Source organism: Vidua chalybeata, chromosome 16 (assembly GCF_026979565.1).
Source record: "Vidua chalybeata isolate OUT-0048 chromosome 16, bVidCha1 merged haplotype, whole genome shotgun sequence".
NCBI classification, from domain to species: domain Eukaryota; kingdom Metazoa; phylum Chordata; class Aves; order Passeriformes; family Viduidae; genus Vidua; species Vidua chalybeata.
Genome location: NC_071545.1, coordinates 2,760,689 through 2,785,232, shown reverse-complemented (window position 1 = coordinate 2,785,232; position 24,544 = coordinate 2,760,689). Strand labels below are relative to the sequence as shown.

Here is a 24,544-nt window from a genome sequence, read left to right as displayed (position 1 = left end):
AAGAACGAGTCCGGGCAGCAGCGGGAGCCACAAACACAGATCTTTAATGCGCTCAGACCGCGGGAGAACAGCACAGGCACGTACAGGCACCCCGAGCGCGCGCCCGCCGCCCCCCGCGCCCCACACGGAGGTTACAAAAACAACACGTGAAACCGCGGAATTAATTGTAAAAACGGACAGGGAAGGGAAGGGGGCATGCACTAGGGACTGACACCGGGGGAGCACCGCGGAACCGGAGCCGCGTTCGGGGGGAAGGAGAGAACGGAGGGAGGGGGGAGCCCGGCCCTGGGAGCGGCAGTTAACGGCGGCGATTCACCGCCTCGCCCAGCGAACGAGCGGCCCCGCTCCCCTCGGCGGGGGCCAGCGCCTTCGCACGCACCATTCCCACAACATGCCGAGCCCGGGGGTCGCGGCTGGGGCTGGCACAGCCAGGCGCCTCCCTGCCCTCGTGGGAAGCAAACCGAGGTACAAATCGGCGAGGGGCAACCGGCAGCGGCCTCCAGCGCGTGGGGACGCGGCTGGAGCCTCTCCCGCGGGAGGGGCACGGGCTCCATCCCGAGTCACCTCTGCCCCTCGGCACATTCTGCCTGACTGGCCTCGGAAAACACCAACGCTTCCGTCTGCAGGTCAGAAAGCCCCGCGGGGAAGCTCTGACTGCAGAGTGCACAGTAAATAGGCAGGTGAGCTGTGGCTGTGCTTCTCTGGAGAAGAGAGCAGCCAGGTTTCCCACTGCTTTGCTCACACCAACTCAACTATCTGAACTGTAAAGGTACTAAAACCAGACTCGAGCCCAGCTTAGAAACATGTTTCAGCTCATCTGGTCATACTCAATGACGAACAGCTTTCAGAATAGATCAGGGCCAAATTTTATCTTTTTTGCCTTAGCTAGGCAAGTGAGGCAACTCTCAAGTGCTGGAGACATAAAAATGAGGTGGCTAAGTACTAAAAGGAATAAAAAAAAGAAATCTGAATTTTTTTTTTAACATATATAAACAGAAAGAAAAAATATAATTGAGAACCAGTGCTACTGGTGTGCTCACAGAGGGTCAGGTGGGTTTTTTGGAAAGGGCTGAAGCGTTACAAAGGTCAGGGCAGCTCAGGGCTCCAGGCACAGCGTGGCCCCGACCGCTGCGCTCGCTGCGTCAGGACAAACACGGGGTGTCCACACTGGCCTGGACTGAAAACCATCCATCCAGATTTATTTATTCCTACTAAAACAAAATCCTGTTAAACAGTACGTAACTCTTGTGTCTCTACAAACTCACAGCTATCTGCCAAACAATAAAAATCCCAAACTACAAAAGATGAGTTGTATTCAGTAAATATAAATGGGAAATTTAGGCTTTGTGTAGAATGTTTATCAGACTATTTACAGTGCAACACAGATCGTTTGAGTTCAGATCTCGCCAGCTTCTCTCTCTTCTGACCTCTTGGAACGAGATTTGCCATTTGTGCTCTCGTGCCGCCTCTCAGAAGAGCTCTTCTCTTTCCTCTCTCTGTCTCGGGATTTTTCTCTTGAAGATCGATCTCTAGAAGATCTGGAGTACAAAGTAAACCATTGCTATCAGCTTTGCAACTACAAATTGTCAAATACCCACCAAGCAACATCTTTCCCTAGCAGGGCCGTGGATGCAAATTCCCTATAGGAATGTGCCTGGGTACTGCGCCACGGGGAGTGGGTCCCCCATGACAGCAGCTCTGGGCCCTCTGCGAGGTTTCTGTGCACAGCACAGCCTTTGTTCCTCCTTTGTTCCTCCTTCCTCTGAGTGATCCTTTCAAGCTGTTGCCACAGGGGCTCTCTCAGGTCTTTCCTATGCCCCTTATTATTTTTCTGGGCCATCCTGAAGTGCTTACAGTTTCTTCCTGGTCTCTGACTCAGCTCAGTTCATGGCTTCCAGAGCAGTTTTTCACTACACCCTAAGCTACTGGCTTTCTGCTCAACTGCTTTAAATACCAACTGGATTCTTTGCTGGCTCAGCCCTGGGCTTCTCACTTTGCATCCTGACAAATGCTGGCTTTGGCTGCATCCTGGGTTCAAAGTCAGGATGATACAGATTTATATTCACAGCCCACAGCACAGGCACATCTTTTCACAGCCACAGATTTTCAGCAGCGCTTCCCTGTGTCAGCCCACGCAGAATTAAACAGGAGGCTTCACATTAGGTCTCATCTGAAAGGCTGTTTCTTGTGTGACTCCTGCCAGCTTAGGGAATAGCAGGATTCAAAAGGAGCTGACCCTGAGGGAGCTCAGAGGCTCCTACATTTTACTTCAAGGCTCAGTACACAGGGTTTTTTTACAGTCACAACAGAAGGTACCTTAGAGGTTCCACTTCCATTCTTGTTGATTTTAAGGCTTGAAAATACTGCAGAACTGATACATCAAAACCCAACAGCCATTTCATTTTCATTAAACTGTGTCATTTGACATCAGTCTGATGACATTAACTCTCTGCCTTTTCCACAACAATGCCTGCTGCCTGCAGACCTCCTACCCTGAGCTCTCCAGATGCTGTGACACTCTCCATTTCTTTCAGCAAGTGAGACCTCAGCCCAGCAGAACCTGAGGGCAGATTTCATTAACTTTCAAGGTGAAAACAGAAGCTACTCTCCTTCAAGCAACAGGGTTTTGCTATTTGTTCTCTTGTTTTTGTTATGTTTTCTTAAACTGATCCTGACCTGTCCCCAGCTCTCAGCAATTTTGTGTCAACTGGCCAATCCCCCTGCAATCTCAATGGGCTGGTTTGGATGTGGTCAAGGGTTCCGAAGTAGTCCCTTACCTGCTCTTTAGTAATAGTTATTACAGGATCTTCCTCACTTCCTAATTGTCCAAACTTCTTTTCTTTATTTTTCATGTTCAAGACAGATTTAAAAAAGCACTTTAGTATCTCAGCCATTGGAGAATCAACAGTATTTACACCCCCCCTCAATTATTAACAGACTTTTTTTTCAGACCATTATTTCCCTCCCCTTCACCAGGTATCTTTAAAAGAAAAGCTGTTCTTACCCCTTAGCTAAACTGACACAAGACACACAACAATAGGTTTGTTTCTAGAATTGTACTTGAGTGCTGGTGCCTTATCAGGTGACAGTGCTAAAGCACTCCCCTATTAACCAGGAGGCTTTAAAAAAATCCAGATCTAACCTCAGCAAGCACCTGGAGGCAGACTTGCTCCTGGGCTTAGAAGGGCTGTAAGGGAACACAATTATTCCAGTCAATTTTTCTAATATCCTACACACACTTGCCAACACAGAGGCTGGCTTGCTGAATTTCAGAAAAAAACTTTAAGCCCTTCTTTGGACTATAGTGCTTTTCCTCAGAGACAGAAGAATGGTATACTCCTCCTGTATTTCTTTTTCAGGAGGAAAAAGTGCTGATTCCTAAAGAATTCTCTCTCTCAAGCAGCCTCCTAACAGAAGGCTCCCCCCAGATCTCAAATCATAGACTCCTTCCCAATGCCAGCACTGAGAGAAGGAATCTGGGAAGCAGAAAATAACTACAGAAGTGTTAAATCCAAACTGCCTCTCAGGTACTTGGCTTCTACAGGCCCAGGGAAGCTCAGTTAGCTCAGGGAGGCTTCGTGCTGCTTCCCATCCAAGGAGCACCTCAAGGCTCAGCACTGCAAATCAGGGAAACTGTTCTATCTTCTAGACTCTCCTCTCAGCTGGGATCTTGCTGTACAGCTGCTGCCCTCACATGAGGCCACTGGGGAATCCTGCTTGGGCCCAGGAGCTGGCACAGGCCAGCACAGCTGCTCTGGAGAACCCTGCCACGCTCCTGCTCGCTCTACGGGCCAGGGAGGTCACTGTGAGCCAAGGACTCCCCTTTCCAGAAGCACTCCTGTCGGGAATACATACTTGTGTTTTGAACTCCTGTCTCTGGAGCCCCGGCGGTGACCTCTGCTGTGGCTGCGGGAACGGCTCCGGTGGCGCCTGTGCCGGTCCCGGGAGCGGGAGCGAGACTTCCGCCGTTCCCGGGAGGCTGATCTGGAGCGTCTCCGCCTCCGCTCCCGAGACCGTGATCTGGAGGGAACACAGACTGGCTCAGTGCCTCACATCTGCACCCTGAGCTACCTCTCAGCCTCTCCTGAGTAACAAACACCCAGAGCATCAGCACAGTCCAGCCCCTGCCCACACCCTGGGCTGATCACCCACACCCTCAGAGTGGGCGGCTGCCTCCTCCTGGGCCTTGTGCTGCCAACAAAATGCCAGTGGGTTATTCAGTTTGCTGGAAAGCTTATAGAAAAAGCTCCCACCATTATTGTAAGCATGTGGCAAGGGCCAGAGCAGAGCTTACAACCCTGCCTTGCTCACAAGTGAGGCCCGTGTAAGTAGAAGAGGGGCCAAAGGAAGTGCCCTGTGAAACTACCACAACCCTAAGAGAATCTTCCTTGTGAAAGTCCAGCACTTTAGAAGCAGATTTATTTCACCCTGCTCTAAAAATATGAAAGATGCCAAAGGAAAGCAGTAGGCAGGGAGATCTCCAGGTCCATTATCACAGAGAATGTTGCCATAGCATTAAGGCAAGCTCTTCCCAGAGATGTGGGGGTTTTAATCTCAAATCTCTGTATTTTCACATCTGAGGTTTTATATATATAGCAGATACTTCAGATATTACAATCATGGAAATACATCAGGTATTTATTGAAAGAGGCCTTGAGGACATCATGGGATCACCCTGGACTACACAGAGCCCATCCTGGCCAAGCTACTCAGCACCTGCTCTACAGCCCCACGAGCCACACCAAGCTGAGCAGCACCTCTGAGCTGCCCATACTGCACTTCCCATCTCTTGCAGGGAGCAAACCACACACTGAGGCACTGAGTGCACTCCACTGTGAGACCCAGGAAAAACCTCAGTAGCTAGAGAGAAACACAAAAAGGCATTTGAGAGAAGTGCAGATCTGGGCACTCACCTTCGACGATCTCTATTTCTTGATCCAGACCTAGAAAGGAGAGGAGAGTTAAGTGAGACAAGTTATGATACAGCCAGTGGGTTTTCAATAGGAAAATTCATCCATCCTGGCAGCTCTTCACAGGAAGAATCAATACCTCAAGTGATACATTACTTAAAAAAAAAAAAAAGCTTGCAAATAAAACATTTAGTTAGCATCAATTTTAGGAGCACGAATTTGTCAAAAACTGGAAAACCTGAATTTCTGCACACTGAACTTCCTGTCACTACAGAAAAGGTCTAGAAACCAGATACTATTCATTAAGAACCCCAATGAACCTTTCCAACTAATCTCTGCATATTTGTTACATACTTTTTACTCCCTGCAGTCTAACACCAACTGGATCAACTCTAACATTTTCAAGAAGTGCCACTCTCCAATCAGACAGTGGCAGTTTTCTGATTTTGGTTCCTTTGAGGCAGTTGCATGCTAAAGGGGTTTTATTAAAGAAAAAACAGCCTTTTCTCACTCCTTTTATTTGTTTACCAAACATTAGAAGGAAATTTGCATCAATCATTTTTTCCCTTTTGGGAGAGAGAACTAGGAAAAAAGAGGGGACAAAGCCATGAGAGAAGAACTATTACTGACAAGTGACAGAGATAAACTGAAAATCCTTAGAAAGCACTTGAGAAGAATAATCCAGGCCTTGCTATCCTTTCCCACATTCCACAAGCTTCAGAGCTCATGTGTGGCACACTGAGCTTACTGCTGTCAGCATTAGCTCCTGACAGTTTGTAAATAACAACGGCAGAATTCTTTCAACTTCAGCAGCACCATTACTCAGCACCACTTAAAATACCTCTGCATATGGAATCTGCACCCTCCCTCTTCCTCCGTGGCCACGTTTCAGAGCCAGCTGAACATCACACGCTGTCTGAACAGTCTTGTTTTGCTTTAATTAAGAAGTGGCTCCTCTCCCTGTTTAGTGACTTAGAGACTCACTCCTGTAACTGCTCCCCACTGCACACAGACTCACACACAGGTTCCATTTACATCCCACAGAGCTGTTCTGGCACCCTGAAAGCTACACACAGACAAGAATTAAAGAAGCAATAGAGAAGCATCTGTTTCAATAACATTATTTAAAACCATGCCTAGATAAGACAAGATTAAAAAAATGTACATGCACTGACATTTCTTCAGTGAAACGGGATTGTTCAGTTATGGTAGAAAGTTAAAAAAGCCCCCAAATTTAGAAAGGAATTCAGGTAAGGACTGTAAACAAAGTGGAGCTGAACTTGGAGTCTGCAAATGAAACATGCACTGTGGCAACACACATGACCAGCTGAAGGAAAAGCTGATAAACCAGGAGAGCAAGGCAGTAACCACACACCTCCATTCCCATGTAACAGAACCTGACAGAGCTGCAGGACCTCCTGTAGATACCTGGCAGGCAGCTGGATTTTTTTGGTGGTTGTAATTACTCCAAGTTCTTACTGTTCTTTTTCCTCCTGATCGCTTTATTCTGAACCACCAGTGCACACATCCACAAAAGCCTTTCCACATCCCCTGAAAAGCCTGGCTGCCCTTCCATGCCTATCATCCAAGCAGTGGTATGCACAAAAAACATCTGATAATCACTCCCTAGAACCAAACTTCAGAATTCAGGAAGTATCCAGCAAAACAGCATTGTCCTTACTAGCCTGAATCATTGTACAGCAGGAGACAAAGAAGACAGCTCTCCAGAGGAGCAAGAGGACTGAGCAAGTCTGTTTTATTTATTTTTTCCTCCTGTTTTGTCCCTGTATCACAGACTTTCTGCTCAGTTTCATAACCTGTCTTTTGTCCAGCCTAACACAAAGGAAATCAATTTGGCACCTCCACCAGACTTGTTTGCTGGTGTACTCTGGAAGCAAACACTGAGGTCTGCACTTCCCAGCATGCCACTTCTCCACAGAATTCCAGTCTCAGGAGATTACTGGATACCAAACAGCCACCAGCAATGTCACACAAGACTTGTGTTTATTACCACTAGGGTGGTAATCCAGTCTACTCATTCCTATGTGGAATCACAGTTTATTGACAAATTAATTACAGCTGTGAGAGGCAGAGTTTCACAAGGGAATCCACAGGTTTGCAGGGATGTCACAGTGCCTGTCAGTCCCTAAAGACTCCCAAAGTCAAGCCATACTCTTTCTCTTACTGAAGTAACAGCATGAAGGTGCTATATAGGAGGATATGACAAGAAGAGTTCTGAAAGAAACATGTTTCTTGTGGTTCCTTAAAGTACCAAGCTCTGGATAAGAGAGGCTGGCTGGAAGGTGGTAGAAATCACCAATTAAGTTTTTGATGGAAAAATGCCTCTGTGAACATGGTGTGCACAGCTCCCAGCAGATAAGTGACTGAGAAATCTGGACTCTAACCTCAGTTCTGACACTGAGTGTCCACTGGAGAACTACTGTCCTCTCTCAGGTCAAGTTCTCATTTTGGAGAGACAACTGATGTATGTGCCTCTTCTGTATGGCACTCCTGACTCCTTCATAACAAGTTTTCCTGTGGAGCACACAGGTGCCTCTGCACAGAGCCAGAGCAAAGGCCAGCCACAGTCTCTAAGTACTGTCACATATGGAAACAGCAAGAACTCAGATTTTAGGCCAGCTCCATGCAGTTCTTAAAGCTTTCCTATTTTAAGCCTTAAATAAACATTCAAAAGCAGCTTTCAAACCCCCTCATCAGATGCATCCACATATGGACTACCTATGAACACAAGAGGCTCTTTAGCTCTCAAGAATTGAGGGCTTGAGGTTTTTTTTTTTTTTTAACCACTAAAACAAAATGACAGGCACACCACAGGAGGAGGAAAACCAACATTTTGAGAAGATGTGGATCAACAAAAAGATCCAGAGGTTCTTCCTGAACAACTCTGTTGAGCAATTTTTACAGAGAAACGACCTCCAGGAAGAAGACGCACCACGGAGACAAACTGAGTCCGTGTTAGGCAGGGTCCTGCTGTGGGTCTGCCATGAAGCAGCTGCATGAGGAGACACTTCCCATTTCACTTCCACATCTCTGACCACAGCAGCAGCAACAGCAGTCCCTTTTGATTAACTCCTGCACTTCCAGATCCTGCAGCTCCCAAACTCAACTGCATTACAGTTGCATGGATAACAGGAAGTTGTGAGGCTCTCTATCAAGTGCTACAGAAAGCTGTAGCATGAATTGCTCCTCCATATCACACCAGGCAATCCCCAGAGAAAACGCACATTAAACACCCTAACTGGAGTTATGCATAACATGCATAAAGTAATATGGGTAATGAATAACAGTTTGGGGCTCTCATCTTCATAATACATTAAATCACCGTGCTGCTTCATGCTGCTATTTGTCAGCAATTCCAGCGATGTATAGCCAGAGCCAGCACCATCTTAGAGTACACTGCAGTTATAAATCTCATATTCCTCAGACAAAGTCACTCTTCAGCTGACTCTGAGTTTCAAAAATAGCTCTGCACAGGCAGCAAGGCTGGGGTCTTTCTGATGCAAGAAGTACACGAGGAGAAACACACCAGGTAAGCAGGGAGATGCTGTGACAATCAGAACAGCATTCTTACCCAGCCACTTCCTCTGCCTGACCCCTGCAAATAACCACCCTCCCCACAGCAGGCTGCCTAACTGAGCTGTTTACATACAAGATGCCTCTTCAGTTTAAGTACAGAAGACATCTTTTTTTCCAGTTCAGCTGGCAAGATGCAGAAGAAGTTGTCCTGAGAACACCAATGTTCCAGCCCCTCTCACTGCTTGGGAATTACAGACATCTGAGCAGAAGGCAACACACATAGCTACAACCACCAGGAACAGCCACTCCTTGGGATCCCTCAGCTTCCTTAGGAAATGCTTGCCAAAACACCTCAATTATTGTAGAAAAGTTACATGCAGTCCACTATTTGGCACATGGACACCAGCCCGTTGTCACCTCCAAGTCTCCAAGCAGTGAGGAGGGCTGTGCAGAGAATTTCTGCATCACTACTGCCTTTGGAGCAAGCCTAGTCCTCACTCATCTTAAACTTTCCCGCTCAGGTGCTCTGGATGAGGGTATTTTATCCAGATTCAGATTCCCTAAGACAGGGATTAGACCAATATAAGCCTGAAGACTACAGAGAACTCCCACCTTTCAGACACACAGTGAAGGTCAAAATAAATGTAGAATCACTCTAAGGTGGAGGAGTGGAGGATTTGTGCATTATTTTCATCTTTAACTGAATCCCAAGATGCTCACACAGCATCTGGAGCACATCCAACAGCCACTCCAGAAGCAGATGCTGAACTCCTGCAGTGCTCATGTACAAGGAATCAGATACTTCTAAACTTCACAGGCCAGCTCCCACTCACCGTCTGCCCATCCTCTCCTCTCGTTCTCTCTCCTCTCTCCGTCTCAAACGATCCTGGTTTCTCTTCTCTTGCTTTTCTGCCACTGTTTTCTAGGAAAAAAAAATCCACATCATATTTCAGCCATACAGTAACAGCCACTATTTACAGCCATACAGTAAAATGTCAAATCTGCAGGAAGACCATTCCAATAGCAAGACAAAGAACTACTGCACTGCATTTTATATGCTGAGTTAAGATCTCTATCAAGGTTTTCATTTTTCACAGTTGAGGCACTGACCTCAACACACTGTGAGTGAGGCACAGGAATCACAACTCTTACTCAGCTGAAGGTCTCTGTTTGCAAGCAAGGCCAATACCACAACCCATTTCGAACCATTTCAGAAAACTCCTAATGGCTTCAGCTAGTCAAGATCTTTTCACTGACAGAACCATGTGAAACTTCAGTTCTAACACTTCATTAAAAGGTTTCAAAGTAAAAAAAAGCCCAGAGTGACAATTTTTCATGTTAATGAGAATGACTGTACCAAAGCTCCAAGGAATAAATTATAGCAGTGCTCTGGTTTGACTGATTCTGAGGGTACATATTTAGTTACCCAGAAAAAATAGAAGGGAACCCAAGACAAGGCTAAACAAAGCTCTGTTTGATGCTTTAGGGAGTCTGCAGTCGGAAATTTCTGAGCTTTTACAAGCCCTCTGCAAAGAATTCTTTATTAATTTAATAGAAGTGTTCAAGGTCTTCAGAACTACAAAGAGAAGGTTTAAAACAGAGAGGATTACCCTCAGCTGATCCAGTTTCTCACGAATCTGAATGAAACCCAAGTGTAATTTGCCTCCAAAGTGGTCAGCAAGACGCCGGTCGTTGTCATGGAGACCTAGATATGCTGAACAGACTTCACACACACGCAGCTTCTGCTGCTGGAAACTGGATGCAGGCATTGAATTTCGGTATTCTTCCTACAGGAAGGCAAGAAAGCCCACACAAATGTCAGGGAACTCTTACATAGACACAACCCTCCAGGGAAACCCCTGCAAAGAATTGCTTTGAAGACTCAAAACCCACCCTCACACAAAGGAGGTGCCACATAAATGCTTTGTGGGCACAGCTAACCCAATAGTCTATCCCTGCAAGGGACTGGCGACCAAATATTTCAGAGGACAAAGCCCTCCCCGCCCCAGTCAGCTCCCTGCACTAGATAAAAGTTCCTAAAAATCTTTTCATCCACCACACCACAATGCCACCTGTTTGCTGGCACATGGCTGGAACTGCAAAAGGAGGTGCTGGCACACAGGAAGAGGCAGAAACCACCCAGCATAGCCCAGGCTCCTGTGACAATCCAGAGGAGAGCCAACACTGTACCTCTGCCTCTTTCTTTTTTGCTCGGACTTTCTCCACTTCCATCAGGATCTTTTGAGACTCATCAACATTTCCTTCAGCTCCCAGCTGTTCAGCTTTAGCTAGGAGTTTTCCAATATCTTCATTCAGCTCATGGACTTTCTCTGCCTGAAGAGAATAGTTAGTTTTTAGTAAGACAAAAATGTGATAAAGCTTGCAGGACAACTTTTCTTTTTTTTTTTTTTAAGAAATACTGTGTAATGAAATCTGTTGTTGGAAGATGGCCATGAATCTCCAAAAGTCGCCAACAAAAGGGACTGGTGGACCAATGTCAACACAGTCACAGATACCTGGCAAAGAGAGAAACTGGATGTGGCAAAGAGAGAAACTGGATGTGGAAAGATCATGATCTGCCAGTCATTTCTGGCTACAGGTCAGCATAGAGGCCACAAAATCAGCTTCAGAAATGTCTTGTATTGGCCCAATTAGGCGAGTTCCCAAAAAGGAAACTCCATGAGCATCTGTTAAATGAAACAAAAATCATGGGATGATGGACTTACTATTCTAAATTATTATGGTAACATTTCATAGCATGGGAAAGAAATCAATATGCTTTACTTCCATGCTAAAGCAATGTCTTTTAGAGTCTGTGGTGCTCTTTAAGTCTGTCTCCAGAATGGCCAGAGCAGCCATTTGAGAAGGATGACTGGAATCCCCAAATCCTCTGTGGAGCCTAACTCCCCAGTATCACTGGTGTCAGAGAAACAGAGCACCAGGGCTCCCACCGAGACTTTCAGAACCAATGTTTAGTGAGAGGCAGACACACCTTTGCAGACACTTCAGCACTGATCTCTTCCTGTGTCTCAGCCAGGCGTTTCTTGGCCAGTTCTGTTCTCCTGTCGCACTCTGCAATGAAGGATTCCAGGTGATCCATCGCCTGCATGATCAGACAAAGAATTATGAATGAAGCTGCTCTCTGTGCCAGATGCAGCTTTGACAGTCAAAGCTGCAATCCTGTATAATGCACAAACAACCTCAAGAACAGATGCTTTAAGAAAAAACCCAAATGACACTTTGCAGAGCAAGTTATATTTGACCCTTGCCCTGTAAACCTGACCCAGTTCCTTTACTCTGACACATCAACACAGCTTTGCACTAGAACTTCCTTCCTATGCAGGAGCAACAGGCACAAAGACAAAAGCACTGGAATAATGTGAAAAGTAAAGACAGAATTGTGCTTCCCCTGGATCTGTTCCATCACATAAAGATTAAATGAAAGCTAAATCTGACAAAAGTTAAACTACTGAGCAGAAGGCTGTTAATATTAAATCTCTTTCTGGGACAGTGCACCAGGTTACAAGAACCTGTTACAGAGCAGCAGGTGTGGGATCCAAGGAATGCCAAGGAGCCTCCCAACTAGCTGGGCTAATGGGTGGCAAAGGCCATAATTACTTCTGCATTCTCCAGTCAGCAGTCAGGCTGACATTCAGGAAGGGGCTACATTCTGGACAGGTAACACATCAAGCAACATGATGAACTGAAATGGCCACTGAGTTTTACTGTTCAGCCCAGTGACTTCAAGAAGCAGTTTCCCCAAAAGTAACTAAAATTCCTCCATACTTACATCCAGCTCAAAAAACAGGTCTCTCTCTTTACTTGCAATCTCATAATCTGCTCGCAGAGCCAAGTCATGGATCTTTGTACATTCTCCCAGGTCCATTCGCTGTTAGAAGAAAAAGGAGAACCCACATAAGAACCTTCCATTACAGCAACAAGCAGCAGATGTCTCTTGCCAACTGCATCATATCAAAATAAAGTATTTTCATGAAAAGCAGCTTTCTCTTAACTTCTCAGTACCAGAACCAGCCAGAAGAACTACATGCTTGCCAGAACTCATTTTGTAGATGTTCTGGGAACATTAAAACAGCCCAAATGCTTTAAGTCCAGTCCTACTCCTCCTTTAAGTCCCAGGACAGCCTCAGAAATGGCTGGGACGGAGGTGGGTCCCCTTCAACAGGCACCAACTGCAAATGCCTCCTATTCTGGAGCCACAGCCCAGGAAAACATACCTGCACCCTGTTTAAAGCTCCTCTGGAAATGCATATCTGTATCAGGATGAGCCCAAATAACACATGACATACCAAATTGCAGGATACACACAGAATGCTTCCTATCAACAACAAAAGGACTTAAAAGGATTAAGGGCTACAGCCAGCAGAAATGCACAACCCCACACTCAGCAACAACAGACAGACTGTGTTAATTCCACAGCCAGACCCTTCCCACATCCAGCTGCACCCTGGAATTTGAAAACCTGCCCAGCAAAGCAAAGTCCTACACATAAGCCCATTTAATGAGAGACTTAAGAGCATCTCCCTTCCCAGAAAGCTGCCCTTCCCTCCCACTGCACTCCATGCTATTTGAATTTGTTATTTTTTCTCCCACCTAGTAGTTAACAGCCACATGAATCCAAGTCAATTATGCTCTCAAGACATGGAAGCTGCATTTCAACATTATCAACTTGTAACAAAGAACCTTTCTCTTATTCTAAGAGTAGAAAAAGAAAATGACATTTTGAAAGCCAAAATAATAAAAGCCCTAATTGTGAGCCACTGTAGGAATGGCAGGGTACATGTCATTGCATGAGGGAACACCCCAGCTCACCACCCTCTTCTCTCACTCTCACCACCAGTCCCCAGGAGTCCAAACCTCAACATGCACAACAGGTGTCAACTAGTGAACTGCAGCGAAAGCTGAACTGGGATAACACTGAATCCCTGTGGAATATCACAAACTAAAGCTGGGAATGCTTTCATGAAACAATGTGCTCAGACAGCAGTGTTTAGAATGAAGCAAAGCAATTAAACAAACTCTACCAGTTTATGCTCAGGTTTTCAGCAGGTGCCTATTACTGGATTTTCTCCTCTAAAAAAAGAAAAAAAAAATCCAGATGAATTGCCACTATTTAGCCTTCCTCATTTTGCTCGGATTTACCAGAACCAGGAGGCCACAGGCAGCAGGCTACAGAAACAGACACTACATCCAGAATGCTCCTGCTGAGCTCTCTAATGATACAAATGTAATGCCTACAAAAAAAAGCACGTTGGTACTTTTAGAGCTTGATCATGTTCAACTTCAGGCAAGCCACTTCAAAGAATGCTACAGAGTTACTGTTATTTTACCACAAAAATAACTTTCTATGATGTGACACATGTTTCATTCTTCTGGTCATTCTACTGAGATCACTTTCCAAGATAGGGAGAAAATAATGGTATTGGATGTGACTGTCACACATTATAAATATTCTTATCTGAGCTCTTCCTTCAGTCTGAGCCACTAACCCCACTTCAGTGAAGGGGCTCTCACCACTTTAGAACAGCCAACAATGCTTGCTCTGAAGCTCCCTATTCCTCTCCCTGCTTGTTAACAGGCAACAAATCCCTCGGCTTTCCTCAGGGAAGAACATTCAGTTCTCACTAGTTTATAAACCTCAAATCTTCCTCCATGTCCTTTGGGATGTTCAAGTGCAAGGAAACTTCCACAGGTATTGCTCACTCGGGGTAAGACCACCAGCCCTTCTGCCTGAGAGCCTCCTCTCATCCCAAGGAGGGCTGTCATAGAACACTCACCCTTTCCACAGAGATCATGACCTGCTCCAGTCAACACTGGATGGTTTATAACACAGGTATGTGAGACAGGCAACCAGCAGAGCCTGAGCCAAGATTTAACTCCACATACACACAAAGATTGAAGACATTTAGATGTCACTGATAATTAGTCCTGCTCACATGTGCTGAGAAATACACATTTTGAAGTATCTCTTATGATCTCCACTGAACTGGCAACTCACCACAAAATGAAATTTCCACAAAGATGCTTTAACAGCGATCAGAGATGCAGAGTTTCATCCAAGTGAAAAAGGAAAGCACAAACCCCCCTCTCAACCCACAAAAAACAATTCTAGAACCTACAGATTTCAACTCATCTTCCCCAGCAGGGGACACAATTATTTCTCTGGATGTAATTTCCAAGGTATGTTCAATCTGGGCAGCTTTGAGGCTCATCCGTCCACCTCTTACTGGAGCTGAAATTTAGGAGAATTGCCAGCTGATGCCATCTCTCAACGTGCTACAATACTTTCACTGACAGAAATATGCTTACCATGAGCTGCAGAGAGAACTCAGCACTCACCACAAACAATGTGGTGACAAGGGCCCTGGTAACAGCCCACAGGCTCACTAAACCAACTCCTGTTCTCCCAGAATGTTCCTCCTTACCCACAGAGACCAAAGAGAACCACTGTAGGTTATTTAGTGGCAAGTTTAGACAAGTTTCTGGGGCCAAAAAGAGAATAATCACAGGAACAAACCAACTTAAAATGACAATTCTTACAATCAGGAACACTTGTGCACCTCAGCAAAGCAAACATCAACAGGACTCCTGCAGCTCTGAGGAATATTCCAGAGCTTTGCTTACAGTCTGGACTCCTTTTCTTACTCTGCTTCTGAAGGTCAGTGAGTGGGACTCCATCACATTTCACTGAGCACAGCTCCCCAAGGGCTCAGCTTCCTGCTTGCCTTCAATCAGCTTCCCACTAAGGAATATCTGCACACATGAAGGATGCAGCAGTAACAATGCCTTAGGGGAGGACACAACACAGCGAGTACCAAAAGGCTTGGAGCATCTGTTGGAAGTTTCCAAGAGGTCCAAGGTCCTAATTTCTGCAGTAATACACCCAGAGATGGATTATACCCCACCCAGCTGAGATAGATTCATCCATACAGCTCTTCCTTAGCAGAGCACTGTAAGTACCAGTGAAGCTGCCCAAGATCATGAGGGAAAACTGCACATTCCAGCTAAGTTCCACTCTGTACTGGCAGCAGTGACAGCTGAAATGCTCTTCCTGCTCTGGATATCACATGTTCTTTCAACACAGATCTGCAGCACCAACACTTGCTCTGGCCCCCAGTAACCTGCTGACAGAGGTGTAGAACTGCACACCCACTTCGAGGCTACCACACAATCATGTGAGTGAGCCACAAGATCACTTGTGCAGGAGCAGTCCTTCTTCCTGCTCTTGCAGTTTCTGAGCAGAACTTCCACAGTGAGAGGGAAAGGACAACTCAATCAAGACAAGTAAAAACAGAAACAGAAGAAACAAATTCCTCAAGGTGCTTCTCTGGCCCAGGAGACTCACAACCCACCTGAAACACTTCAGACTTCCTCCACACTTTGGCAGCAGCTCACACACATCACTTCTGCAGAACTACCCCTTCAACTCACCATTTACTCTCTGAAAATCTGCCAGAAGAGGTAGAAGGCAGCCTTCATCTTCAAAAGATCCTCTGGGCCCCAAAAAAACCATTCTAGAATCTCGTGCCAAAAAACATACCCTGACCACAGTGACCTATACAAAGGATGGAAGTTTAAAATTCTGAAATGGAGGTGAACTCATATGGAGGCTGATGGAACAATCGCTGCAAAACACATCTGAGCTTCAAATGAATTTTAAAAAAATAGAGGTACAGAGATTGGTATTCAGCTTTTCCAATCTTATTTTGCAAAGGCAGCCACTGAGAAGCTAAAGTCTGAGTGCTCAGAGCAGAGGCAGTTTTTGCTACAGCTCTTTCTACCAGTGCTGCCACACTGCTGCTATGGCAGTGACACAAGCAGGGGCAGCAGTGCCAGCCCTCCCTTTGCTGGAGACCCACTGTGCCAGCCAGCTCCCTAACGAGCAGCAGGAAGGGCTATAAATAACCACAGCATCTTTCAACAATCTGGTTATGTGGACAGACACTGTGAATTGTCACAGTATTTCATGCAAACAGCAAGGGCCAAGATGGATTTCAAACATCCATATTCACCTCCATCCTGTAACTGCTGCACAACGATGGTGACGAAAGACACAGTTTTCTTTCCACAGTCAGGCTGCAGCTTTCATCTGGGAGCCTCAAATGAACACTTCCTCCACAAGAGCTCACTGTTAAAGCCCACATCACCTTCTGCTCTCAGAGGTAGCACGTGAGCCAAACCTTTGAACACTGGCCAGCTCTGTTCCCACAGGGAGCAGCAAAGGAGCTGAGACAACTGTCTGAAACCAGTCGGGCAGAGTGACACAAACAACCAAGCAGCTCAAACAACCAACGCTCAGCCAGAGATGTGACCTGCCATCATCACCACAATAACAAGAGAAAAGCTGCTCTTCCATCAGGGCTGGGGAAAGGAGAATGAAAATCTCCAAGGATTAGTGCAGCTGCTAAGAAAACACTTGCTAACCTGAACATGCAGCAGTGAACCAGGGCAGCAGCCTAGCTACAGGCTTGGAGCCACCATAGGACAAGTTGCAAGCTCTGACTATCTCAAACTGTTAAAACAGAAATAATTTTGCAACTTCCCACAGGATTGGGAAAGAAAAAGCATTTCAGGTGAATTCTGAGAGCTCCTAGTTTGGTTTTTTGTTTGTTTGTTTTTGGGTTTTTTTTGAGAAGTGAGAGCAGTCCCATACATGGGTCACAGGAAGTGGAAATAGGATTGTGACTGCTCTCTGAGAACAGAAAACCTGATCACTTCTAGAAGTCACCCACCCTGCACAGACAAGAGTTGTACCAACATCCTCCTGACCAGAATCCCTTATTCCAGAGGCCATACTTACTGTTCCAGCCAGGATATCGTGGGGACAGCAATCCAGAAGGTGACTCTTGCACACACGATCGTCTGTAAACTTCACCCTTTGTCTGGTTTCATCTCCTGAAATTCATGTGTGGTTTAAATAAGGAGACATTAGAACACCAAGAGAACACAGGCATCAGCATGAACATTTCATCTCAATATGCAGATTAAAATATTTGGTGTTCCTGCTCCCCAAAATTACTCAAAAAAAAAAAAAAAAAAAAAAAAGCTTAAAGGGCAACAGGATATTCTGGAACACTTATAATTGGCAACAAACACTATTTTAGCATTTATTCATCCAGGACACCATGTTAAACACAGTGCTGGCAAGCCAAGCAATGTCCAAGGCCTGTCATCCACATAAAGAAGCAGCACAGCCAGAGGAGAAAAGGAGACAGACAGGCTGGCTCCCAGCCAAAACCTGTTATTTTTTTTTTTCCACCCTTTCTTTTTCTTACTGTGAAGAAGGGGCAGGAGATACCAAACCCCACACTATCAGATCACAAAAGAGGGCTGTGCTGGGCAAAATTTATAGACAACTGCTCTTTGCTCAGGCACTAATTGAACCATCAGTCCGTTTGGTGTGGAACCCAACTATGCAGGGTGTGCTCTCCCAGGCCCTGCAAGGAAGGAGCTGGCAGGTCCTGGCCTGGAACACACCACGTGCTCCCCACCCACAGCCCACCCTCAGAGGACATTTTACACTCAGGAGCCACTTAAACGAGACAATATCAGAAAAGCAAAAAAATAAACAATAAAAAAAGAAACAAAGTTAGTCAATACACACTGCGAGCTCCAACACATACTATACCCATCTGCATTCTTCAAGACCTCAGCTGCAGAATTTTATGCCCATTGTTGAAAAGTTTTAAAGGAAAAGCTTTCTTGCCCACACCTGCAGTAAGGAAGTCAGGGGAATGATACATAAAAGTAAAGGCAAAGTGGTAATGGTATGTGACAATTTTAAAGCTCATCTGTGCATATGACACAGGTATGTGTAATACTAAAGTATGAATATAGTTTAGGATTCACAAGCATCCAGGAATAATGTTGTGGCTACTGAATTTTTTTTTAATTTTTTTTTCTTTCTAAGCTACACTTTTAAAGTTACTTGTGAAAAAAAGCAAACACTTTTTTTTTTTTTGTTATAACAGCTTTAAAAATTGGTTGTGACTCACGGCTCGATGAACATGAGGCTTTTCTGCAACTCCCTTGCAGATTGATGTAGGCAGGCAAAGATACACTGAACCTTTATAAATAAAATAGAGGGGCCACAATTGTTCAGTTTGTATGAAATAAAAATATGGGAAGCAATTCAATAGCAACTCAATACACAGAGAAAGAAAGCACTTATTCACTTACGAAACAAAGTGCAAAGTGCCTGGACAGCCCTGTTAACGTGCCAAAGGGAATTTAAGTACCCAACGAGTCGCAGAAGGGAGACACAAACCGCAGCGGGACCGTATTTTGCACGGGCTGTCACCTTTCTCGTCTCGGACAGCACCCGGCGCGGCCGGCGCTGCAGGCACACCTACCTACGCGCCTCTGGACGTGCGGGCACGGAGCCGGCCGCACGCCTGCCGGCGGCAGCCGGGGCCCGGAGCGGCGGGGCGGCGCCGGGCGCTCTGTGGGTCCGGGGGCGCGGCGGGATCACCGCCGGCCGGGCGAGGGCCCTCCCGGGCTCCCTCCGCCCCGAGCGCGGACAGGCCCAGGCCCGCTCCGCCGCCCCGAGGCTGGAGCCGGGCGGGCGGGGGCGGATCGCGCCGCAGGTCCGGAGCGGCGGCGGCGGCAGCCGGGCCGGGCCGGGCCGGGCCGGGCCTCGCGCGGTGAGGCGGCCGCCAGGCCGCGGCGTTTCCTGCAGGCCCCGCCCGCCCCTACTCACCGTCCCGGGCCGTGCCCATGAGCTGGTCCAGCAGGGCCCGCATCTGTGCCTGGGCCGACATGGCGGGGCCGGTCCGGAGGCGGCGGCTCCGACCGAGACCGGTTCAGGGGCCTGGGGCGGCGGCGGCTCAGCGGCCTCAGCGGCGGCGACGCGCGGCGAGCGCTGAGCGGAAGCGGCCCCGCCCTGCGCCGCGCTGCATGACGGGAAGGGTAGTCCGCCAGGGGGCGGGGTCCGAGGGGCGGGGCTCAGGAGGCGAGTCTGGTGGGCGTGGTCCGAGTAAAATAGCGGTGATGTCAGAGGGGCGTGGCTGTACCGAGGGGCGTGGTCTGGCGAGGGGCGGTGATGTCAGAGGGGCGTGGCTGTACCGAGGGGCGCGGTCGGGCCGAGGGGCGCGGTCGGGCGGAGGGGCGATATCTCCCGGGATAGTTCCGGACCCCAACGCCGCCGTGGCAGCCGCCCCGGGGCTCGCCGGGCGCGGCCGCAGTAGCCGGGCCGCAGCGGCGCCCCGGGGACAGGCTGCTGCCCGGGGCAGGCCCGGGCCGCGCTGGCCGCCGTCCCCACCGCGCTGTGGCAGCTCGCGGCCGCCGTGGGGAATGTAGGGAGGGGGAATGTGCGGCAAGGAAAGCCCCTGCCGGGGTGGGGGGCGCACGGACAAGGGGACGAACCCCGCTGCACACGGGTACAGCCCGGAGAGCACCGAGGATAGGGCAGGACAGGACTGGACGGTCCGTGGCTGCTCTCCCAGCTGCTGGGAGGAGGATGAGGCCGTGGTTTTGCAGGAGCTTGGGCTGTTGCGGAGCTTTGCCGCGTGCTGCGTTCCCTGCCTGGCTTTCTGAGCTCCAGCTCGCACCACCCCCATGAGTTTTATCTCTTGTCTCCACCTTGAGCTCCCGGCCCCGGCTGCTCTCTGGATGCTCCCCGTGCCGGAGAAATCCCACCCGCTCTCTTTAGTGCCACAGGGCTCCAAAGGCAGCGAGGGTTAGAGCCGGAGCGCTGGTGCAGGACGCTCCGTTTGCCATAGCCATGCCTGGCTTTCCCGCAGCTTTGAAGCTCCCTTGGCTCTCAGGGAAAGGCAGCGTGAGCCAGCCCCGGGCAGGGCTGTGCCGCCGCCCCGCTCCGGAGCAGCATCCCGGCTCAGCAGAATCAGCCTCGCCTCGGAGTGGGGTCTGCGACCTCCCTGCTTGTCTGCGGGGGTCTCTGCAGACAGCAGACCCCTTCCCTGTGGGACAGGAGCTCCTCATGCCCGGCCCTGGCAAAGTTTGGAGCAGGGATGGCCGCCCTGGGCACTCGAATGGGTGCAAAGCCACATGCCCAAGGCTGCTGCAGGAGCAGCGGCGTTGCCTCTCCTTGCTGCTTGCCTTTGGTCCTGCTGAGCCCTGGGTGTTCCTTAAGTGCGTGATTCCTTCCCACAGAGGACAGACACCTCATCACTCCCAACTCTGTGAGCCAGCAGCCAGGTCATGTGCTACCCACACCTTGTCCCACACCTGGACCTGCTCGCCAGCATGGCCAGACCCTTCCCACCCGGCCAAAGGGTCGGTGCAGCCCTTTCCTCCGGCCGGACTGACCCCGAGGCTGTGGGAGCTCTCCCCATCTCCTGCACTGCGGGAAGAGGGCCTGGGGCACAGGGGGCTGGGGGCAGCGGAGGAAGCCGCCTTTCCCCGGGGACCCTGCGAGGGGTGGGGATCAGGGTGGCTGTCCGGTAGCAATGCCAAGCTGTGCCAATGCCGAGCCGTGCCGGGCGGGCGGGTGGGTGACAATGGGTGACGTCAGGGAGCAGACCGAAGGGTGCCCGTGGCTAATCAGCTCCCATCCGCCGTGTTTGCCCAGCAGTGCCCGGGCGGCTGCTGCTCCCGCCCCGCTTCGCCGCTGTGAGTGTTTGGAGAGAGGAGAGGGAGCTCTGCGGAGCCGGTGCCCAGCCCTGCCCCTGCAGGGAGCCCCAGGGCTGCCGGCCCGGGGAGCGGGTGGGTGACAGCCCGGCCCAGGCTGGGACACTCCCCTCGCCAGTGCTGCACCCTGCCCGGAGCTGGGGACCCCCTCTCAGCACTGCAGACACCTCAGAACACGGTGCTCAGGGCAGGGAGGGCTCCAAGGGAGAAACTAGGAGCTGTGGTCACCCCAAAAACAGGAGAGCAGGGCAGCTCTGGAGCGGGGCTGTGGCTGTCCCCAAGCCCAGTGGCCGGTGTCCCACTCCCTGAGTGTCCCCAACAGTTATGACAGAGTCTGGTGCTGTGTCAGACCCCTTCAGCTGTCAGGGGCAGGCTGTCCTGTGTCCTCTGGCCATCCTGTGTCCCCGGCCACCCTGCATCCCCAGCCATCTGTGTCCCCTGGCCCTGTTCTGTGCTGCCTCAGATGACCCCGCTGGCACATCCTGCTGCCAGGGCAGAAATGGCACCTCTGGCACAGCCTGTCTGGGACCCGAGCTGATTGCCATTGTCCCTGTCCTCACAGGGGAGCCACAGGCCATAGCGTGGGGTGAAAATGCTGTCATCCAAGTCTGTCCCCACTGGCCCAGACACTCTCCACGTGGTATGTCCATCTTTGCATCCACAGGTTCCAAAATCTCTCCCAGGCCTGGCTGGGGAGCCCAACATCCATCTCGAAGGGGCACAAAGCTGAGATGAGTGGGAGATGAGTGGTCTGAACCTGCATGAGGGTGGTGCAGCACCTGGGGGTACCCACGGAAAGGCTTTGCACACTGCAGCGGCAGCCCCTGTTTGCAGAGGCATGGCTCGATACGCAGTATGTTCTTCAGAAGATCCCTACTCCAGGAGTCAAAATAGCATGAAATTTAATTTTACGCCTATTTGACAAAGCTTGATTTCACCTCCAATCAGCAGGGAGATAAGAGCCCTCGGCACAAGTGTGCGGGCAGTTTGGCAGCTGGGGCTGCCGATTTAATAGGTGAATTTACAGGGACAACACTTGAAAATCCCCTGGCGAGTGAACCATTAAGGTGAGCCCTGCCTTCCATCCCCGCGTCCCTCCCCGCGCCGCTCTCCCGTTGCTGGGTGCTAAAGCAAACCCCAGCTCTGTTTACCGAGTCTACTATTACAATACGGCTACCAAATATTTGCCAGCCGTCAGCTCGCTGCTCCGCTATAAATACTTCAGGCCCAGGTGGAGGGACGGGCAGGGGGAGCGGCGCGGGAGCCTATGCATGGCCGGGCGGCAGCGCCAAGGTGAGTGCGGAACCGTGGCCCGGGCGATGCCCTCCTGTCCCGGGGGTTTCTCCGGCTGAGGCGGCGCCAGGGCAGGCTGTGGTGGCCCTGCTCCCCCCTCCCCGCAGCCCAGAGGTGAGGCTGAGCCCCCCACAGCCCCCCCGGGGCAGCACGGGGGGTACCGCGGTGGGGACGGCGCAAAGAGGGACATGCAGAGATGGCAAGGACCATCTTAGGCTGGGTGAAGTCCCGGCACCATGCTTGGTGTGCCAGGGGCAGGACTGGTTCCTCAGGATTTGGTCCTGCCCTGAGACCCTCTCAGCATGGCCAGGGGTGTCCTGCAGCGAGGCAGGGCTGGGGACCCTTGAGCACAGGTAGCATGAGCTAGAGAGGGGCCACATCCAGCTCAGCAAAACCCAGCTCTGGTCAGAGCCCACCCGGGCAGGGCAGGGCAGGGCAGGGAGGCGGTGGGTTCGCTCTGTCACCAGGAAACCCAAGGGGCCATTGTGTGGGCAGGGCATGGGGCTCTGTGGCACTGAGCTGCAGGGTGGGTGCTGAGCCCCCGTTCACCTCCATGCACGGCCCCGGGGTGAAGGGGAACATCCCTCTGCCCCACAGCCCTGGAAAACATCCCCACTGCCCTGTCCACTTGGTGTGGACATCCATGTCCCACAGATCAGTGCAACCATGCTTGCTGCCCACATCCCATGACTTAGGGACATTCCCACTGTCCCACACCCCATGGTTTGATGGGGGCATCCCTGTTGCTTGATGTCCCAGGGCTCAGTTAGAATATCCCCACTGTCCCATGTCCTGTTGCTTGTAGGGGAATGACATCTCTGCTATTCCGTGTCCCTACTCAGGGTAATGCTTCCACTGCCCCATATCCCATGTTTTAGTGGGGACACCCCTGCTGCCTGCTGTCCCAGGGCTGAGTGGGGATGTCCCAGGGGGAATACCCCCACTGCCCTCTTTCCCACAGCTTGGTGGGTACAATCCCACACCCCATTATTTATGGGGGACATCCCTGCTGCCCTGTGGCCCCACCTTGGCCATGGCATGGCACAACGTGGTTCCCTGCCCTCTCAGGGCTGCTGGGCCGTGGGTCAGGGTTGGTGCCAGGGTGTGTCACCCTGACCCCGCTGTCCCTGCCCGCAGGGTGACTCCTGGGGGTGCCTCTGAGCGCTGACATGGCTGCGGGTGTCATCCAGCCCCTGGCCGAGCTGCGGCTGCCCTCGCCCTTCCCGCACGGCCTCCTGCTGCCCACGCACCCTGAGCCTGACTTCCCTGACCTCTCCGAGGAGGAGGAAGAGGAAGAGGAGGAAGAGGAGGAGGACGTGGAAGCAGTGGAGGAGAGCGTGAGGCCGAAGCTGGCCAGCGTCTCCAGCACTGCCGAGACCACCCTGCGTCTCCTCAAGTTTTCGGAGCACATCAGCTGCGACATCCAGCGCTACTTTGGGCAGCGGGGCCGGGAGGAGGCCGCCAGCAGCCGCCCCGTGCCCCAGGACTGCGGCTCGCCCCAGAGCGCTGAGGCTGTGCCCGAGGTCGTGGCCCCGCGGGGCAGCCTGGGGGCCACGCACAGGCTGGGGCCGCTGGCCGAGCTCTTTGAGTACGGCGTGCACCGGTGCCTGCCCGCACGGGCGGCCGGCGGCAAGACACAGCGGCTGGAGAGGAAGTACGGCCACATCACCCCCATGCACCGCAGGAAGCTGCCACCCTCCTTCTGGAAAGAGCCGGGCCCAGGCCCCGCCAGCCTCCTCCACACTGGCACCCCTGACTTCAGCGACCTCCTGGCCAACTGGACAGTGGAGCCAGGGCCAGAGCTGCCGGGCACCGGGCGGGAGCTGCTGGCTCGCCCGGGGCTGGAGGCAGAGCCCTTTGCTGGGCTGTGACCCCACTGTGGCCCTGGGGGCCCTGGTCCCGCCACGTGCCACCCAGTTAATGATAAACCTGGTGGCCCCAGTGCCAGCACCGGGGCACTCGGAGCTGCCGGGTCGAAGCCGGTGATGGGACGAGTGAATAAATGACTCCCGCCAGGCACCAGCGTGTGCGGCGTCCTTTGCCACCCACCACTGTGGTGTCCCTGCTGCCAGAGACAAAGGGCCACGGCTCGGCATGACCCTCGGGGGCTGCTGGCAGCAGCGGGAAGAGCAGGGAAGCGCGGTGCCGGCAGGAGCCAGCAGCCCGTGTTTACTCTGCGGCCCAAGTCGGAGGATCCC

The 24,544-nt window shown here is 50.6% G+C and overlaps 2 protein-coding genes across 7 annotated transcripts; one reads left to right on the top strand and one right to left on the bottom strand.

The window, feature by feature from the left end:
* Positions 1–25: 25 nt before the first annotated feature.
* Positions 26–19,355, bottom strand: LUC7L (LUC7 like). Of its 5 annotated transcripts, none has more exons than XM_053957143.1 (11): positions 19,165–19,355; positions 18,461–18,531; positions 17,266–17,360; positions 12,238–12,336; positions 11,440–11,550; positions 10,638–10,781; positions 10,058–10,234; positions 9,281–9,369; positions 4,914–4,943; positions 3,856–4,020; positions 26–1,538 (listed from the first exon to the last, which is right to left on the bottom strand). In XM_053957143.1, exons 4-11 carry the CDS (start codon positions 12,331–12,333, stop codon positions 1,397–1,399), a joined length of 954 nt encoding a protein of 317 aa, XP_053813118.1. In that variant the 5' UTR covers positions 12,334–12,336; positions 17,266–17,360; positions 18,461–18,531; positions 19,165–19,355; the 3' UTR covers positions 26–1,396. The 5 variants fall into 5 exon arrangements, with proteins under 5 accessions (XP_053813118.1, XP_053813114.1, XP_053813117.1 ...); XM_053957140.1 differs by lacking the exon at positions 18,461–18,531 and adding an exon at positions 2,778–2,839 and having other exon boundaries at positions 1,450–1,538; positions 19,165–19,314; XM_053957139.1 differs by lacking the exon at positions 18,461–18,531 and having other exon boundaries at positions 19,165–19,314.
* A 1,572-nt stretch (positions 19,356–20,927) lies between these two features.
* Positions 20,928–24,353, top strand: PERCC1 (proline and glutamate rich with coiled coil 1). Of its 2 annotated transcripts, none has more exons than XM_053957748.1 (4): positions 20,928–21,035; positions 21,718–22,120; positions 22,245–22,346; positions 23,484–24,353. In XM_053957748.1, the coding sequence occupies exon 4, from the start codon at positions 23,516–23,518 to the stop codon at positions 24,215–24,217; it is 702 nt and encodes a 233-aa protein (XP_053813723.1). In that variant the 5' UTR covers positions 20,928–21,035; positions 21,718–22,120; positions 22,245–22,346; positions 23,484–23,515; the 3' UTR covers positions 24,218–24,353. The 2 variants fall into 2 exon arrangements, with proteins under 2 accessions (XP_053813723.1, XP_053813724.1); XM_053957749.1 differs by lacking the exon at positions 20,928–21,035 and having other exon boundaries at positions 21,878–21,906; positions 22,002–22,120.
* The last annotated feature ends 191 nt before the right edge of the window (positions 24,354–24,544 follow it).